Source organism: Coffea eugenioides, chromosome 3, assembly GCF_003713205.1.
Source record: "Coffea eugenioides isolate CCC68of chromosome 3, Ceug_1.0, whole genome shotgun sequence".
NCBI classification, from domain to species: Eukaryota; Viridiplantae; Streptophyta; class Magnoliopsida; order Gentianales; family Rubiaceae; genus Coffea; species Coffea eugenioides.
Window position 1 is genome coordinate 10,463,473 of NC_040037.1, and position 18,463 is coordinate 10,481,935.

Sequence of the window (18,463 nt, forward strand, 5' to 3'; positions counted from 1 at the left end):
TTAAGTTACAAGGACGTATTGCCATGGGTCACAGTATATTTTCGGGATCATAAATAGCTGTTTATAGGGGTTCATATAAGTTGCTAATTAATAAATTTTCAAATCCGTAACAGGATTTAAATACATAATTTTTTGTGAGAAAGTGATTCGTCCTTGACAATTGAACCAATTTGAGTTGTATATACTTAGATTTACGAACTAAAACAATAATTGCAGGCATTAAGACAGTAACACATAAAAATATACTAAATATTTACGGCCATCATTTGCATTGCTCTCATAATTGCCAAGAACTTTAACCCATGTGGGAATGGGTGGGGTAGCCCCAAGATTTTGAAATTCCCATTTCCTTGATGTCGAAGTATTATTTCTTTTTAAATAAATCCATTTAGCACTAGTTTGAGCCACCTTAAAATATGTTATAAATTGAACTAACCCTCCCTAGTCTTTGTTGATGTCTACCCTTCCCCAACATTTCCATCCGCATTGCCAATTCTTCATCTCCTTTCCACATTTTGTCCTCTATCAATATCAAACAGTCATAACCACTTTTATATGCCTTTTCTAATCTGAAAAACATTTAGAGGGCTAAGATGCGTCAAGGGTTTCTATCAATGGATTTTTCTCATAGATACACACTTTATGATACACAGATATGCATGTAAACACATCTTCCTTTAGTCACTTTCACATTTAATTTCACTCTTCATTGGAAACCCGACAACCCACCAGAAAAAAAAAAAAAAAAACTATTGGAGACTTGACTAATGAATGCCTCGAGGAACTTGTTAGACAAATCATTTGTTTATAATTCTAATCAATTGAAGCAGTTTAATGCTAGCTATTTTAGGGCTATCAATATATAGTATTTACGAAGTAAGATACTAATATCTGCATTTATGCAATTGAAATAAATGTTGACCACGAGAAGAATGATAAAACTTTTTGAAAGGTTTCTACTTGGAATAACAAAATGTCATAGATAGCTAGTACTTTCTAGATGAAAAATTCACAGATTATTTCATTCTAGTTTTGACTGGTTATTATTTAGGTGCAAGTTGTGAGATATTTTACGATCCTTTTAGAATGAGTCCACCTGCAAAAAATGATTCAAAATTACGATATTATTAAATGATAGATGCAAACATGAAATTTCTAAAATCAAGGACACGGGCTTTGCTCATGTTTAAGATATGGTGCAAATATTTGGACATCCATGTCAACGGAGATAATTGGTGATGAAATTTTGGTGATATATCAGCCCTCTTAAATAAATTCTTTTTGTCAATAGCTGCTATCGAAAAGTACTAATCAATTAGTGGACCAAAAAAGGGAGTTTACTTGGAGGAAAAGTCTAAGTTATGGACTAGTTGTAAACTATGGAGTTTGGTTTTGAAGGGGATAATGAAAGAAGACCACACACTAGCAAAACTGAAGAGTTTTAGGAGTTTAAATTACAAATAAGTTCAAGATACTGTATCCTACACTTTCCCAAAGTTTCTACTTGTTCATCCATTCACTGTTTTTATATTTTTTTCGTATCAATTCACCCACTGAATTACTAGCTACGAATAGATTATTTTTCCAATAAATACAAACTCAGCACATTTCAAGACTTCTACACTGGCAGTAGCCCATTGTACTGCACCTCTATATAAATGCATAGCCAGTAGCCACAACATTTTTTTTTTCCCAAAATCTTGTGCCGCTAAATACTCTGCCATATTCATCATCATGTCATCTTGTGCTGTTGCTTGATAGTGCTATGTAAGAAAACAAAAAAATTGTGAGACACAGCAACTGATTCTGCATATCTGTTATATCTATTTACTTAACAAAACAAAACAAAAAAAAGGTGAAAAAAAGATTTATATGGCCACGATTACTCACAAAGTGTTACACAGACGATGCACCAGTTGATAACAGCCTGGAAATAAAGAGCATCGTTGGCCTAGATTGTGGATCAACGTGTAGACATGCTCTTGCTAGTTTAAGAACGGATGCCAGAATGTTTTCAATTTCTTCATTGGGATACAGAAGCCTTTGATCGAGCAAGTCTTTCAGTTCTATCTCTTCAGGGCTTGAAGACATTAGATAAGCAATCAAGTCACCGGGATGCTTTCCTTTCATCACTTCCATTGTCAGGACCCCAAAGCTATAAACGTCACACTTTTCAGTTACTTTCATTGTGTAGGCATATTCTGCACGGAATTTTGGAAAATAATGTTGTGATAACATGTGATCATACTTGAATTTAGTAGTTAGCAAATCGATGAAAGAAAAAACCTGTATTACCTGGTGCAACATATCCATATGTGCCTGCAAGAGAACTCCAATTAGATGAATCATTTTTCAGAAACTTAGAAGTGCCAAAATCTGAAATGTGAGACTCATATTCTGGATCAAGCAAAATGTTGTTGCTTGATATGTCCCGATGTACAATTGCTGGTGAACAATCATGATGCATGTAAGATAAAGCTTGAGCAATGCCTTTGATGATTTTTAATCTCTTTCGCCAGTCTAGTTCCTTAGCTTCTTCTTCTATGCTAAAGATTTTGGCCAAGCTCCCTCTTTCAAGGTACTCACATACCAAAAATGAATGCTGAGCATTTGAGCAGAAGCCAAAGAGTTTCACAATGTTTCGATGCTTGATTTCTGTCAAGGCCCGTATCTCATTCAAGAAATTTCTATGACTTGCCATCTCAGGCATGTTGTGAAGTCTCTTTACAGCTACTACATCGCCTGATGAAAGCTGTGCTCTGTAAACACTTCCATAACTTCCTTTACCAATGCAGAGTATGTCACTGAACTCTTCTGTAGCCATTAGTATTTCTTTATACAATGCTTTGCCATCAAAAGTACATATGGAAAATAAATCGCCTTTCTTCATATCCTTATCTTCCATTCCTGAACTTTTTCTCCATTGCTCATGCAATCTGAGTCCCCCAAAGAATGCACATAGAAGTATAAATGATCCCAGAAGAGGACATAATATTGTGACAAGAAGTTTCTTCCCCTTATTCTTGACATGCTTTTTAATCAACGGAGAACTTTCACAAGCCGGTAACCCTGAAATATTCCCGCACAAACCTGTATTTCCTTGTACTTCCTCTATGGTTAAATTCACAAAGGCTCTACCACTCGGAATTGGACCCTCTAAATTATTGAATGAAATATTGATGTGCAATGAACCCGGCAATTTGGTTAAAGCCTTTGGGATTAAACCAGAGAGGTTATTGTGTGAGAGATCCAATGTTCCTAGGCTCTGCAAACTTTGGAACTCAGATGGTATCTCTCCTGTGAAGAAATTTCGACTCAAATCCAATTCAGAAAGTTGGGTCAACTTCCCAATCTGGAATGGAATCTTTTGGCTTAATACGTTGTTGCTCAAGTTCATGAGAAACAAGTGCCTCAAATCTCCCAAATGTTCTGGAAAAGATCCATTTAAGGAGTTTGTGGACAGGTCTAGATAAAGAAGTCCTGTCAGTGCTCCCAATTCCTGAGGTATACTGCCAGTGAGTTGGTTGTCATGTAAATCTAGTTCAAGCATAGAGGCCAACTTCCCCACTACCCTTGGTATCTCCCCAGATAAAAAGTTTGAAGAAAGATCAAGTGTATGTAGTTGAGTTAAATTTCCAAGTTCTGGAGGTATACCACCTGTGATATTGCTATTTGCAACCATCAGGGTTCTCAAGATTTTGCATTTTCCCCAGCTGCTGGAGAGTTCCCCATAGAATTCGTTGTTGCTGAGGTCTATGAAATCCAAAAAGGGATAGATGCCAAACATTTCTGACAAGTTACCGTGGAAATGGTTCCCATTGAAACGGGTCCTAATCAAGCTTGAGCAATTTTTCAAGCTTCCGGGGATTGGACCTGTAAGCATGTTCTCAGACACAGTAATGTTTTGGAGGGTTCCATTTTGACATAGTAGTTCTGGCAATGGACCAGATAACTGATTTTGATCCAATTCCAAAACTAACAACTTTTTCAGGTTTCCAAGCTCTTGTGGGATGGTACCAGAAAATTGGTTTTTTAGAAGATATAATTTTTCCAAGTTACTCAAGTTACCAATTGAAACAGGAATGGAACCATTAAGTTGGTTCTCACCTAATTCCATTTGCGTCAGGAATTTTAGATCACCTAAATTCTTTGGAATTGAACCAGAAAGTCGGTTATCAAAGAGATACAAATGAATCAAATTGGTTAAATTGCCTAGTGACTCGGGGATTGAACCGGTAAGATAATTTTGAGACAAGTCAAGAAACTGAAGTGAAATCAAGTTTCCAATGGCACGAGGAATAGGACCAGATAGGTGATTATGGAAAAGGTATAAGTTAACTAGCCTATTGAGGTTGCCAAAAGAGGCTGGAATTGAACCTGTTAAATTGTTAAACTCCAAATAAATGTCAACAATATTATACATAGTTCCTATTTCTGGAGGAATTGGACCTGAAAGTTGATTACGCACAAGAGCTAAATAAATCAAGTTTCTTAGGTTGCAAATTTCAGGTGGGATTTCTTGTGACAGCTCATTAACTGAGAAATCAAGATAAATGAGCTTCGACAGGTTACCTATTTGACGAGGTATGCTGCCAAAGAACTGGTTCAGGCTGAGATCAAGATATTCAAGATTTGGGAGGGACAAAAGAGGGAAGTCATAAAGGCTACCTTTAATACCCCATGCTGAGAGATTCAACCTGTTAACACTTCCATTAATGCAAGAAATACCAGCCCAAGTGCATGGAAGGTTGGAAGAGTTGCTAGCATTCATGGATTGAAGGTTCCATGAGGTTAGCAAGCCATTGTTCTGGTTCTGAAATCTGGCTTTCCATTTCAGAAGTGCAGCAGCCTCTTCAGCAGAAGCTGAAGCTCCACCTTTGGGGTGAAATGATGGGAAAAGTAGGACAATAAGGAAAATGGAGATTATTTCGAAAGAACCCATGATTACTCTCAAGTTTCAACCTCAACTCAAAGTGGGCTAAGGTTGTTACGCTGCACTGCAGGTGAAGCTACTACTTATCCCAACTTTATAACATAGGGAAGACTTCAGAGGTCTTCTTGGTCTGTCCCGTCTTCTTTACTTTTTTCTGTTTGAGATTGAAATACATAGAATGTCTATTCGAATGGGGCCGAGAAATTTAAAGCAATGAATTGTCTCAGCGAGATTGACAATTTTTATCTTCTATGACTAAGTTTTCCTACTGAATCTACAGAGAAAGGTGACTTGATAATAAGTGAGAAATCACTATTCATCCTCTGAAGAGAGAGAGAGGTGACTGGGGTACCTCTTGGAGAAGGGGCCGAGCAAACTATGTCATAGTTCTATATATTCTCGAGACGGATCATGCAAAGCTTTTTGATAGTATATTTCATGAAATGCATGGGAAGACACAAAATGCTGAAAGCTAAATCCTACTTTTTTTTTTTTTTTGCCGTAATTTACAGTGGCCACATTACTTTATATGAATCGCTCTTCACAGTACCCTCTTCTTTTATAACAATCGCATAAATCTGGACAAAGTCATCAACTCATCATCTAATTGTCCAATTCAAAATCCAAACCTGAGGGTGGTTCACGTTCCGTATTAGACGTCAGCTTGACCCGATTCAGAGCCACTCGATCGATTCAATTCAAAGTTCTAAGTTGACTATTCAATAGAACGAACCAAATTAGCTTAGCCCATTTGGACCGCCAACCTATCCTGGGTATTTGTCAATATGGTGGGCAAACTGGGTCCGATCATAAACGGCTATAAAAGAGCATATGGTCCGTTACATTGATACAATCATCAAGAAAGGAATATTAGAATAGGACTGATCCTACAGTTCTCATAACTCTCTCTATAATATACAATGGCTAGCAGCATCAAGGCACTGATCACTGTCCTTTTCTTTCTCTTCTTACTCTCAACTCAACCCGTCGTACCTTCAACGACAAGAAAGATCCTGGCCACAGGTAAGTCCAACTTCTTAGCTCTAAAAATTCCACCTATCATGTTTAAAGATTACTGATATTTATTGTTAAAAAGAAAAGGGCAGAAGATTACTAAATGCACTCACATTTAATGGATTGTGTTACACGAAGAGCGGCTAAGCTTTCCAAGGTTGAAAAATTAATTTATTAGTGTAAAGGAGTTAACTAAATTATTTAAAAATTTTAGCTTGCTCATTCAATTTTTTCCAACAATTATCTCAGATTGAAATGTACTATTTTCCAAAAAAAAAAAAAGAAAAAGAAAATTAAGTGCAGCGATCTCTTTGAGCTAGTTCTAGTAAAATAATAGAATGACTAAAACAGAGCACTTTTTTAGAAACTTATTGATACTTTTTTTTATTATTACTTAAAGGAGACTCCAAGCCTTACAAAGCGCAGATGAAAAGGAGAGGACTTAAGCATATCGGGTGTCTAAATTACACAGTGGATTATGGACCCATTGATGGAGGTGAAGGTGGTTGCTGATTGCACTGTGTCTAAATTACACAGTAAATTACACTGTGTCTAAATTACACAGTGGTTGCTGATTGCAATTTCCATCTGCCGCCCTGATTTGTGACCGTCAAACCATTTCATAGAAGTTGTTGATTCACATTTCCTTCTTATAAAGCAACTCGGTTTTGATACCTGAACAAGTTAAAACGGATTATGCTACAATTATTATAACATAATGTTACTTTTCATGTGGAGAAGACTTCTTACTCCATAGATGTTTACCAGCAAAAGAGACGTGTTATGTACTGAATAGTAGTCAAACTGGAAACCAATTTATCAAAATACAATTTAGCGTATTAAATTTCTATTTTGTTGATCATAATATTAATAAAAATTATTAACTTTTCACGCTGAACACCTTTTTTTCTTCCACCAGTTTTCTCAGATCGGGGTCACTATTTAGTAAAAACAGAAAAGAAGAAGAAGAAAAAGAGGTGTTACTGTTCTATTAAATTAATTTGCCTTAGTTAATCTGTTTTTGGAGTAATCATTTCACCTAATTTTAGATTTTGATTTTAAAAAATTGAATTTTTTATGTTCTTATTCACTTTTGTGTTTAGGTTTTAGATATTTCCATAGGCCAAAAAAACTTACAATCTATCCGGCCAATAATAGCTTTTCTTGATTCTGATTAATTAAGTTTGTGATACATCCAATTATTTATTTGCCGACAAATGGTGTATTTTGCACTAATAGAATGTTTATCATATTAAATGAAAAGTGAATAGTTCATCACTTATTTTTTGAAGCAAATTTTACCTAGAAAATTCAGCGTCATTTAATTAATTCAAATGTTCAATTTTTTTTATTATCAAATGCATCTGAACATGTTAAGATCTGAATTCATTAAGTTTAAGTGTTGAGTTGAGTTATTAAACACAACTAGGTTTTCAATTATGTACAAAAATTAGAAAAAAAAAACTGCGTTATAGTTTCCTTTTATGACTTTTGGGTATCCGGCTATATATACATATACACACACACACACATATATATATATATATATATTAACCTTGTGCTCTAATGTTAAAACTAGTGAATTCGTAGATTTGAATGAAGATGTTTTATACATGATCATATCGAGTATTCGATATAGCTGTAGAAACTTATATACTTGATCAGTTTTTCGTTTAAAAGAGAAATACATGAGTTGATTGGTTAGAAACATTATGTTGCTTCTTTTTTCTTTTTCTTTTTTTATATCATGCATTCAGTAACCAAAAAAAAGGGTTAACTGCCCTAATAAATGTACGTAAATCTTACTTCGCCTCAGATGTCAAATGCACGTAAATCTTACTTCGCCTCAAAAAAAAGGGCTAACTGCCCCAATAAATGCACGTAAATCTCACTTCGCTTCCCAAATTATCAAATGATATTAATCCTCTCCTTAGTCTTTTATAATTTTCCCAGTGTGATACAATCAACCAATACAACCTTACATTTAACACAATTTCATCATATGTGATCATATGTTACAAGGAAAAGATATAACCTCCATAAGATCAATGACTTGGGAAAATAAGACGACTTGGTCATCATGATGCCTCCCATTATATCCCACTTTTGACCAAAACACATGGGAGGCAACGGAACAAAGGAAAAAAGGAGGCTACAAAAATTGCAAAAAGGAGTCCCTGGCTTTGAGGCTCGGAACGGACAAAAAACAGAAAGGAAGAAAAAAAAAATGGGAGACTCTCTCAACTCTCTCTGAATTCTTTCGGCTGGTTCCAGGGACAAAGAAAAATAAAAGAGAAAAAAAGGCAAGCCTCCACTCTTCCTCCGTGAAGACTCACTCTCGATTTTTTTTGGGGCGCAGAAGGGAAGAAATAAAATCCTCTGGCTTCTCACTCTCTAGCTGATACGTAGGAATAGGCATGTTAATGTAATTTCTGCATTTTAGGGGGAGCAATGTTGTAATTCTATATTATGATCACGTGTGGAGCAAGTTTAGCAGAGGCAGTCACATGGACTAGTTAGTTAGTCAGTTGTAACTAATTCCATGTAATCAATACGGTGAAGTCCATCAAGTCAGTGAAGGCCGCGAGAATAAAAGGGCCAGAGGGAAAGAGAGAAAGCATTCATTCATTCTGTGAAATAGCTTGATTCTTTCCAGCACTCTTGTACTTCCTCTGGGTTAATAAAGGCAACACTCTACTATCTCCGAGAAATGTTCTTCGTTCTATATCATTTCTCCTGGTGTAGAGTTTGATCTTTTTTGCCTTCTGTATCAGTGGTATCAGAGTTAGGTTTTTCCTAGCTCAGCGTGGGAGAACGAAACAATGGCGGAAGGCACTAGAGGTCAGGAAAGCAGGAAGTTTGAAGAAACTATTAGGAATTTGCTAAAGGAACAGAAGGATCAGTTTGAGAGGGAGATAGGAGCTCTCAAGAACTTGGTTCTAGAAGTTTGCAATCAACGGAGTCAAGGGCAGCAAGGATCCCCACGGTCATCGGAGATTGGCCAACGCAGCAGCTATGGGGGAAGCTATCAGGTTCCTACCAGGTTTTCTCGTGTCGAATTTCCCAAATTTGATGGGGAAGGATTCAAGAGCTGGTTGTACAAATGTGATCAGTTTTTTGAAGTGGATGAGACGCCGTCCGAAGCTAAGGTCAAGGTTGCCGCCATGCACCTGGAGGGTAAAGCTCTTCAATGGCACCAAGTCTATATGAAGGCGAGAATTTCCAGGGATTCGCCAGCTTGGGAAGAGTATGTGAAGGCCTTGGGGACCAGGTTTGGGGATTCCCTGTATGATGATCCCATGGGAGACTTGAAGGGACTGAGACAGATCAGGTCAGTAAGGGAATACCAAGAGGCGTTCGAAGAATTGCTAAACAGATTTGATCTCCCTGAACCATATGCAGTGAGCTGTTTTATAAGAGGATTAAAGGAGGAAATTCAGCTAGCTGTGAGGATGTTTATGCCGCGTGACTTACAGCATGCAGTTAGATAAGCGAAGATGGAGGAGGCTAAAATTCAGAACTCGCTAAGGCAGGGGAGATGCAGTGGACCGTCAAGGTTTACAAGTTCCTCCACTAAAGGTGTGAGTGGCAACTCCAGTCATCCAGCTAGCCTTAGTGCCAATGACGGTCTATTGCTACCAAGACTTGGTGGGAAGAAGAAAGAGCTCAAGAAGTCGGGCCGATTCTTCAGTACGTCAGAAATGGATGCGAAACGGGCCAAAGGACTATGTTATTGGTGTGATGAGAAGTACGGACCCAACCATCAATGTAGGAGGAGGCAGCTATACAAGATTGGGTACGTGGAAGAGCCTAAGGAGTCTTGGAAGGATGTCGATCAAGAAGAAGAGGAAGAGGAGACTGTGGCCGAAAGCGAGCTAGCACAAATATCCGCGAATGCCATGAGTAGCTTGAAGGTCCCCAATTTCAGCACTATGAGAGTGCAGGGCAGTATTGGCAAGAAGACCTTTAGCATTCTCATTGACTGTGGGAGCCCTCACAACTTTTTGCACCCTGAGGTGGTGAAAAAGTTTGGTCTTAAGACAGTGCAGGTGGATCCGGTGAAGGTAGTAGTAGCTGATGGAAACGCTCTCACGACTACTAGTATCTGTCTAAAATTCCGGTGGAAAATGCAGGGGCAAGATTTTGAAGGAAACGTATTAATTTTGCCTGTTGGTGGCTGCGAAGTGGTATTGGGAATGCAATTGCTCTCCATGATAGGAGATGTCAAATGGAACTTTGAGGAGCTAAAAATGGAATTTATGCATAGGGGCAATAAGGTCGCATTACGGGGGTCCAAGCAGCAAGCTACCCAACTAATTCCAAAGAAGCAGATGTAAAAACTTTTGAGTAAACCTGAGCAGATTGAATCAGCCCAGCTATGCTTTATTTCGGTACAGCAGTTGGGGAACACGGACGTGAAGCCGCCGAGCTACTTGTCTATGGAAAAGGACACAAAGGTAACTCATTTCCAGTCTCAGCTTGACTCAATGTTGCGTAAATATCAGGAGGTGTTTGAAGAGCCTAATGACTTACCCCCTGTTAGAGCACGTGATCATAGAATTTTCCTTAAAGAAGGGGCACAACCCATCAATGTCAGACCCTATCGCTACCCCACATTTCAGAAGGGAGAGATTGAGAAGTTGGTGAGAGAGATGTCGAGTAGCGGCATTATAAGGCCTAGCAATAGCCCTTTTTCATCCCCAGTAGTCTTAGTCAAAAAAAAGGACGGCACATGGAGAATGTGTGTGGACTATAGGTGTCGCGCCCCATTTTTTACAAGAAAAATAAATAAATGGTTTGAAAGTGAATTTTTGATTTGAAAAATGAATTTTGATTTATAAAGAAATTGGGTCTAAAATGGGACATGAAAATGCGACGGTTTAACCCAAAAATATAGTTTAAAAAGGGTTTATCGAATGAAAAATGGAGTCGCCACTTGGTATAGAGTTGAGGTGTACCAAGTCACCTAAAAATGAATTTTTTTTTTTAAAAAGGAAAAGTTAGAAAGAAACCCCTTTTAAACGACTCTTAATCTACGTAAACCAACGAAAAAGGTTCGGGAGTCACATTTGACGAAGGGAAAGGCAAGAATAAAAATCCAAGGCACCCCTTCGACCTAGCCAAGGCTAGTTGCGCGATTTAGTCAAAGATTTTCTTGTTTTAACCAAAGCATTTATCACATTTGGATGCATTATATGAATGCAAAACCTAGACCTAGGGGGACATCGGGGGGCAAAATTTCTCTTCAAAGTTTGAATGGTGCCAATCACATTAATTGTGATGCCCAATGCGGATTCTTTGGAGGGGTCACGAATGATGCACAAATATGAGACTCTAAGAAAAGGAAAAGAATAAAATAATTATAGAAATATACATGTCTTAAAGGAATGCATCATGTCAGGTACGGGGAATTAATGTTCGTGACTCAATTTTCCCTTTTAATAGAGGGAATACGAGCGTGTTAAGGCTAGAAAGCCAAACTCGTCAGTATCCCATATCTATGGGTTTCCCTAATCTAATCAAGCAAATGCACTACCCTAATCATAAATCTAAAAATGAAATGCAAGTCTAATGTTATGTAACATACAAAGGGGCATATATAGATAGGGAAATTAGGGAATAGGGGATATAAATAGAAAGGAATATGGGACAAAGGACGTACATATATAAGAAAGTGTCATGCAACATGGTTACGCCCTAAAAAGTGAAAACATGCATGAGATGGAGTGATTTTATCATGCAATCATGATCTAACGCGCGAAGGGCTCCTAAGGATCTAGCATTGGACTAGCCCACATCTACGCTCTCTCGCAAGCATTGGACTTGCAAGAGCTCGAGTGGACAACCATGACTAGCATTGGACTAGCCACGGTTACGTGCATTTGCATCCATCATACACACATATAAGTAATGTGCATAATTAAAGCAAGTAGACATGTGAGCACGTAATTCACATAACACATAAGCATGCATATCTAGATGCCAAAACCTAAGAAAACGGTTAAATACATGGCACCTAAGCATGCACGACATATAAGGCAATTAAGGCCCTAACTATTACATTTTTAGGGGGGAAGGCCTACTACAATCTAAGAGGGGAAACGAAAAATAAATGAAATAAACCTAACTATTACAACTTGGCATTCAAGTGCCTCCCAAATGATAAAATTTGAACTAAAATTAAAGCAAAAACTAAGCAATTAAGAAATTAATAAAGTGAAATGAAATAAAACACTTAAAGTCATGCAATTGCTCACGTAAGACACACATACGCACGTAGGGTCAAATAGAGTCAAAAAATAAAGGATAGAGTGTACCTCCCTCGCAATGGTAAACAAATGAAGGAAAAACGGCTTCAAAACAATAAAAAAGGTCAAGGTACCACTTTAATTAAGAAAAATTAAAAGAAATGTGCAAAACAAAGCTCACTTGATCATAAAGCCCCTAAAGTCATGACTTAAGTGCAATTGAAATAAAGCATAGTAATTAATTGAAACAAACAAACAATGAAGTTGTAAAATTAAAACTACCAAGGGCCAAATTGAGGAGATTATTCAATTGATTGGGTCATAGCAGCATGAGTTAGAAGCCAAGGGGTCAAAGTGCAATTTTGGGAATTTTTTTTCATGCAACCCATGCAATCCACGAAGAAAAAAAAACAAACTTCTGCAACACTTTGCTCTTAAGTTTTCAGCAGCCAAAACGAAATCTGAACGTAGCTTGCTTTCAAATTCAGATTTCAAACCCAAACACATAGCTTTAAACTAGACACAAGCTACATACTCTCCATTATCCAAATAGGCAGCAAATCTTAGGAAGATTTCATGTAAAATTCTGGAAAAACATGCAAAACATTGGAAGAAACAAAAACTGCTGCAACTATTTCATCAACCCGGACAGGCTGCTGGGAATTTTCCTACACCTCTCTTTGCTACTCTCTGCAATCTGCTGCGCTTTGTTACCAACCAACAAACATCAACTTCGAATCAACAAACCACAAGATACAAACACCCCACTTATCAGGCAAACCAAACTACTCCACCTTTAACGCAGAATCAAAGCAGAAAAACTGGGATGATAGCTGTCGGGGATACCAGAAATAAAAGCAAAAGAAAGAAACAAAAGTGCAGCAAGCAATCTGTAACTTTACAGCTTATTAACAACCCAAAGAGCTTTGCTTTAGACTCCAGAAAAACATGATAAAACACTGGATTGAACAAGCAAACAAATAACCCATTCAAAGCTCATTCTAAGCTACATTCGTTTCAGTTCTCCTTCTCAATTTTAGTTATTTTTTCCGCCACTTCATCATCCAGCTAGGATGTCTGTGTGAAAATAAGTCGAGCCAAACCTACTGATTCCCTTAACCAAACCAAATGCTATAACCCCCGAAGCCACATTGTTAATCTTAACTAAGATACAATTTGTCCATTCCCAGCAGATTCAATGGTGCAACTGAAACATGAAAACGCAGCAGAGATCGAAAGAAAGAATCTTGCGCTAGCCATGTACATGGAAAACCAGTCAAACAACAAACAAGTCTCGAACTTCAAACAACCCAAGAGCTGAAGCAACCAAGAAAAATAACTTTATGTTCGTTCAACGGATTTTCAACAAAACATCCAACCCATTGGGCTGCCGTAAGCAGTAAAACAGCGAAGTATATTTATGAATAGAACGTAGCAAAAATCTTTGGCAGATTCGATGAAGATCTGGGTGTGTGCGGGAAGTAAAAGACGAAAAGAAATTACCTTTGATGTCTTTCAGAATCTACTGAACGAAGAACGGCTGACAAGAGTGCATTCGGATGAAGCTTTGCTGGCGGTCATGGCAGATTCCAACGACGTGATGGCGGATGCGATTCCTTTCCTCCTCTGCTTTTCATTTCCGCCAAACCTTCCTATTTTCCATTGCTGTTCCTTCTTGTTTTGCAGCTCACGGCCTCCCTTCTTGCTCTCTTTTCTGCTCAGCCGAGAGCTCTCTCTCTCTTGGTACCGTAGCTTCTTCTTCCTTTTCTTTCCTTAGCCTAAGCTCTCTCTCTCTTTCACACCCCCTTTCTCTCTAGTTCCCCTAGAAATCTATCTTTTTGCCCTTAGCCGTCAGCCCTCAGATTTCTTACCTCCTCCTCTCACTCAGCCGCCATTCGTTCCTCAGTTGTTACCCCAGACTTCCGCTCGGTCCTCAGCAGTCACTCACCTCCTTCACTCTTTAACCCTAGCTGCCAGTTTTTCTTTTCTTTTCCTCGGCTCTTTCCTCCTCTTTTTCACTCACCCCAAGCTCTCTCTCTTCCCTTTTTCTCCCGTTTCTTTCCGGTGTCTCCCTTACGTTCCAACCCTCGGCCCCCTTTTTTTCTTTCTTTTGGTTGCGGCTCTATCTCAGCCTTTTATATCAAGTAGGAAAAACCCTAAACCCTCATTTCAATGGTCACAAGCAAACCTCAGCTCCAACCTTCTCCTTGGCCATCCGATTGAACTCTTGCATAAAACAACTTTTTTTTCTTTTTTTCAGTTAATCACTAATAAGTAAAATCGAATAAAAGGAGCAAAACTAGGCACAAAATAAAATGCTAAACTTTTCTTCTTTTTTCTTTTTTTTTAATTTATATTATTTTTTATTAAATAAAACTTAATTAATAATGATGAACCAAATAAATAAAGAAAAATAACAATTTAAATAAAATCAGATAAAATGAACAAAACTATGAATAAAAGATAAAAACAAAATGCTAATAATTTTTCTTCTCTTCTTTTTTTCCGAAAAATTCTATGCTAAAATGACTTAAAACAAAAATAAAAGACTAAAAATAAATAAAAACTAACATGAAAAATAAAAATAATAGTAAATAAAAATACACTAAAAATTTGGTGTCTACAATAGGGAATTGAATAAGGCAACTATAAAGGATAAATTCCCCATACCGCTTATTGAAGAGTTGTTGAATGAGTTGTTTGGAGCTGTTATTTTTACCAATTTAGACTTACGATCAGGCTACCATCAAATCCGAATACATTCGGATGACATTTCTAAAACTGCGTTTCGAACCCATAATAGTCATTACGAATTCATGGTAATGCCGTTTGGGTTAACCAACGCCCCGTCAACCTTTCAAAGCCTTATGAACGATATTTTTAGACCATTCCTGAGGAAGTTTCTATTGGTATTTTTCGATGACATCTTAATCTATAGCACGTCTGGGAGTGAGCATTTGCGGCATTTGGGCTTGGTATTTGACACTTTGGTCCAATACCAGTTTAAGGTGAAGAGAAGTAAATGGTCGTTTGCCTCTCCCCAAATCGAATATTTGGGACACCTGATACCGGAGTGAGTGCAGACCCACAGAAGATCGCTTGTATTCAGCAATGGCCTACGCCTGTAACTATCAAGGAGTTACGAGGATTTTTGGGGTTAACGGGCTACTATCGCAGATTTGTCGAAGGAATATGGTAAATTGGCACGTCCCTTGACTGACCTCCTGAAGAAGAATGCTTTCTGTTGGCACGAGGGAGCAACTAAAACTTTCAACCAGTTAAAGGCAGCGATGTCGTCACCACCTGTGTTGGCTCTTCCAGATTTCTCAAGGTAATTTGTAGTAGAAACGAATGCTTCTAACACTGAAATTGGCGCGGTTCTGCTACAACAGGGCAAACCCATAGCATTTTTTAGCAAGGCACTAGCGGTTCGACATCAAGGGCTGTCGGTGTATGAGAAGGAGGTGTTGGCTGTGGTGAATGCCGTGCAAAAATGGCGACCATATCTGCTATGGGGCATTCCATCATCAAGACAGATCATCAAAGTCTCAAGTACCTGATGGATCAAAAGATTTCTACGCCTAGCCAACAGAAGTGGGTGTCCAAACTTATGGGATACGACTACAAGGTGCAATATAAGAAAGGTAGCGAGAATGTCACCGCAGATGCGTTGTCCAGATAACCACACTTGTCCGCGACCTGTCACTCCATTAGTGGGATCTCCATCGCCCTTATGACTTGGATAGAGCAATCCTGGAAGGATGACCCCAAGCTTCAGGATATTATCCAACAGCTTTCTTCGGGGAATGTCTCGAAATACAAACACTACAGTTGGGATCAGCAGCAGCTACGAAGAAAAGGGAGGCTGGTCGTAGGAGCTGAAACGCCACTAAAAAAGGAGTTGGTCGAACTATGGCACTCCAGTCCCTTTGGAGGCCATTCTGGTATCCTAGTTACGTACCAAAAGTTGAAGGGCACCTTCTACTGGAAGCATATGTACGAGGATGTCTATGATTTTTTCACAACTTGCGACACTTGCCAGCGCCATAAATCTAACCTCTCGACATATCCGGGTTTACTACAACCCCTGCCTGTGCCTGAGCATGTTTGGTTTGACATCTCAATGGATTTCATTGAGGGTCTCCTGAAGTCCCATGGCAAGCAGGTCATATTGGTGGTGGTGGACAGATTGAGCAAATACGCTCATTTCTGTGGGTTATCACATCCCTACACTGCCTTGGATGTTGCCCAATCATTTCTAGATCATATCTTCAAGTTACATGGCCTGCCGCATACTATCGTAAGTGACAGAGACTCCATTTTTCTCAGTCAATTCTGGAGGGAGTTGTTCAAACTCCTAAAGGTTCAGTTGCAATTTTCGAGTTCTTATCATCCGCAGACGGATGGACAAACTGAGGTGGTGAACAGGTGTTTAGAGAGTTATCTCCGCTGCATGACAAGTGACTATCCCAAGGCTTGGTACTCCTGGTTGCCTTTGGCGGAGTACTGGTACAATACTAATTTTCATTCGGCCATCAAGACAACCCCATTTCAGGTGGTTTATGGTCAAGCACCACCTGTGCATACCCCCTACTTGCCTGGTTCAGCTACAGTGGATGCGGTGGACAGGAACCTAGCTGCTAGGGAGAGGGCATTGCACACACTCAAGCATCACCTCAAGACTACTCAGCACCGAATGAAACACCTGGCGGATAAACACAGGTCGGATAGGGAATTTCAGGTCGGTGACTTGGTGTATGTGAAGCTACAACCGTACAGATAGCATTCTCTCAAGCCTTCCAGCTGCCAAAACCTCCCGATACTTTGGTCCTTTTCCGGTTGTGGAAAGAATAGGGAAGGTGGCGTATAGATTGCAGCTACCTACTCATGCCAAGATTCATTCGACGTTTCATGTCTCATTGCTCAAGAAGAAAGTAGGCCCGCAACCTGTCACACCCCATTTACCCGAGAATACCATGGATCAGGGCCACTTACTGTTGGAGCCAGTTGCTATTTTGGACAGAAGGTTGGTTAAACGTGGGAATCAGGCGGCTACTCAGGTCTTAGTACAGTGAAGCAACTCTTTCCCTGAAGACGCGACATGGGAGTTTTGGTATGATTTGCACTAGCGGTTTCCTGCTTTCAGTCCTTGAGGACAAGGACTTTTTCGAGGGGAAGCATCTGATACGTAGGAATAGGCATGCAAATGTCTGTTACGTAGGAATAGGCATGCAAATGTAATTTCTGCATTCTAGGGGGAGCAATGTTGTAATTCCCATATTACGATCACTTGTTGAGCAAGTTTAGCAGAGGCAGTCACATGGACTAGTTAGTTAGTCAGTTGTAACTAATTCCATGTAATCAAGTCGGTGAAGGCCGCAAGAATAAAAGGGCCAGAGGGAAAGAGAGAAAGCATTCATTCATTCTGTGAAATATCTTGATTCTTTCCAGCACTCTTGTACTTTCTCTGGGTTAATAAAAGCAACACTTTACTATCTCCGAGAAATGTTCTTCGTTCTATATCATTTCTCCTGCTATAGAGTTTGATCTTTTCTGTCTTCTGTATCACTAGCTCAGAAGAAAAACACAGAAGAAAGAAAAAAAATCCGAGGCTCCATTGAAGTATTTCCTTTTCCTTTTTATTTTTAGTTTTTTTTTCTTAATTAGTTATATTGAATTGTATATGTGGTTGCTTTGTTTGTATTTTCATTTTTGCTGGTTTTATGGGTTGTTGGATTACTGAATTTTTGGATAGGTCATGAACAAAACTAGTAAAAGAAGAATGATTTTTATATATGCATGCTACATGTTTGATAAAAGGCCAAAATAAAAAAAATGAATTTTAGTGGACTGTTTTGATTTATTTTAGCCCTTTTATATTGTTTTCTTGTCAAATTAAAATCATAGTTGTATTGTAGAGGTTGTAAAGAGTGTTGTAATATATTTTTAGTGAAAGATAGGGTGATTTAAAAAAAATAAAAAATCGCGGCTGTTTTGGCATTTTGGCCACCTTGGGATCATTTTTGGCAAAAACTAATTCCGGAAATGGAATCTAGGCGGAAAATAGAGTGAGGGGGTGTATTTTGAGAATTCTTGACAATAGGAAAATTTGTCGGTGGTCGGCGGCGGTGCCGGCGGCGGTTGCCATGGCCACCAGCTGAAGCAAGCTTCAGCCGGCTGAAGATGAGCAGAAGGAAACAGATGAGAAACAAAAGAAAAGAAAAGAAAAAAAAATAAAATAATGGGCTAATTTTTTTTTTTTATCATG

The 18,463-nt window shown here is 38.6% G+C and overlaps 2 protein-coding genes across 2 annotated transcripts; both read right to left on the reverse strand.

Moving 5' to 3' along the window:
* Positions 1 to 1,508: 1,508 nt before the first annotated feature.
* On the reverse strand, positions 1,509 to 3,960 carry LOC113766961 (MDIS1-interacting receptor like kinase 2-like). The gene is made up of 3 exons (XM_027311125.1): positions 2,296 to 3,960; positions 1,891 to 2,201; positions 1,509 to 1,763 (listed from the first exon to the last, which is right to left on the reverse strand). The coding sequence occupies exons 1-2, from the start codon at positions 3,881 to 3,883 to the stop codon at positions 1,897 to 1,899; spliced, it is 1,893 nt and encodes a 630-aa protein (XP_027166926.1). The 5' UTR covers positions 3,884 to 3,960; the 3' UTR covers positions 1,509 to 1,763; positions 1,891 to 1,896.
* LOC113766015 (probable leucine-rich repeat receptor-like protein kinase At1g35710) lies at positions 3,888 to 4,942 on the reverse strand. The gene is made up of 2 exons (XM_027310247.1): positions 4,069 to 4,942; positions 3,888 to 3,952 (listed from the first exon to the last, which is right to left on the reverse strand). Exons 1-2 carry the CDS (start codon positions 4,940 to 4,942, stop codon positions 3,888 to 3,890), a joined length of 939 nt encoding a protein of 312 aa, XP_027166048.1.
* Positions 4,943 to 18,463: the final 13,521 nt, after the last annotated feature.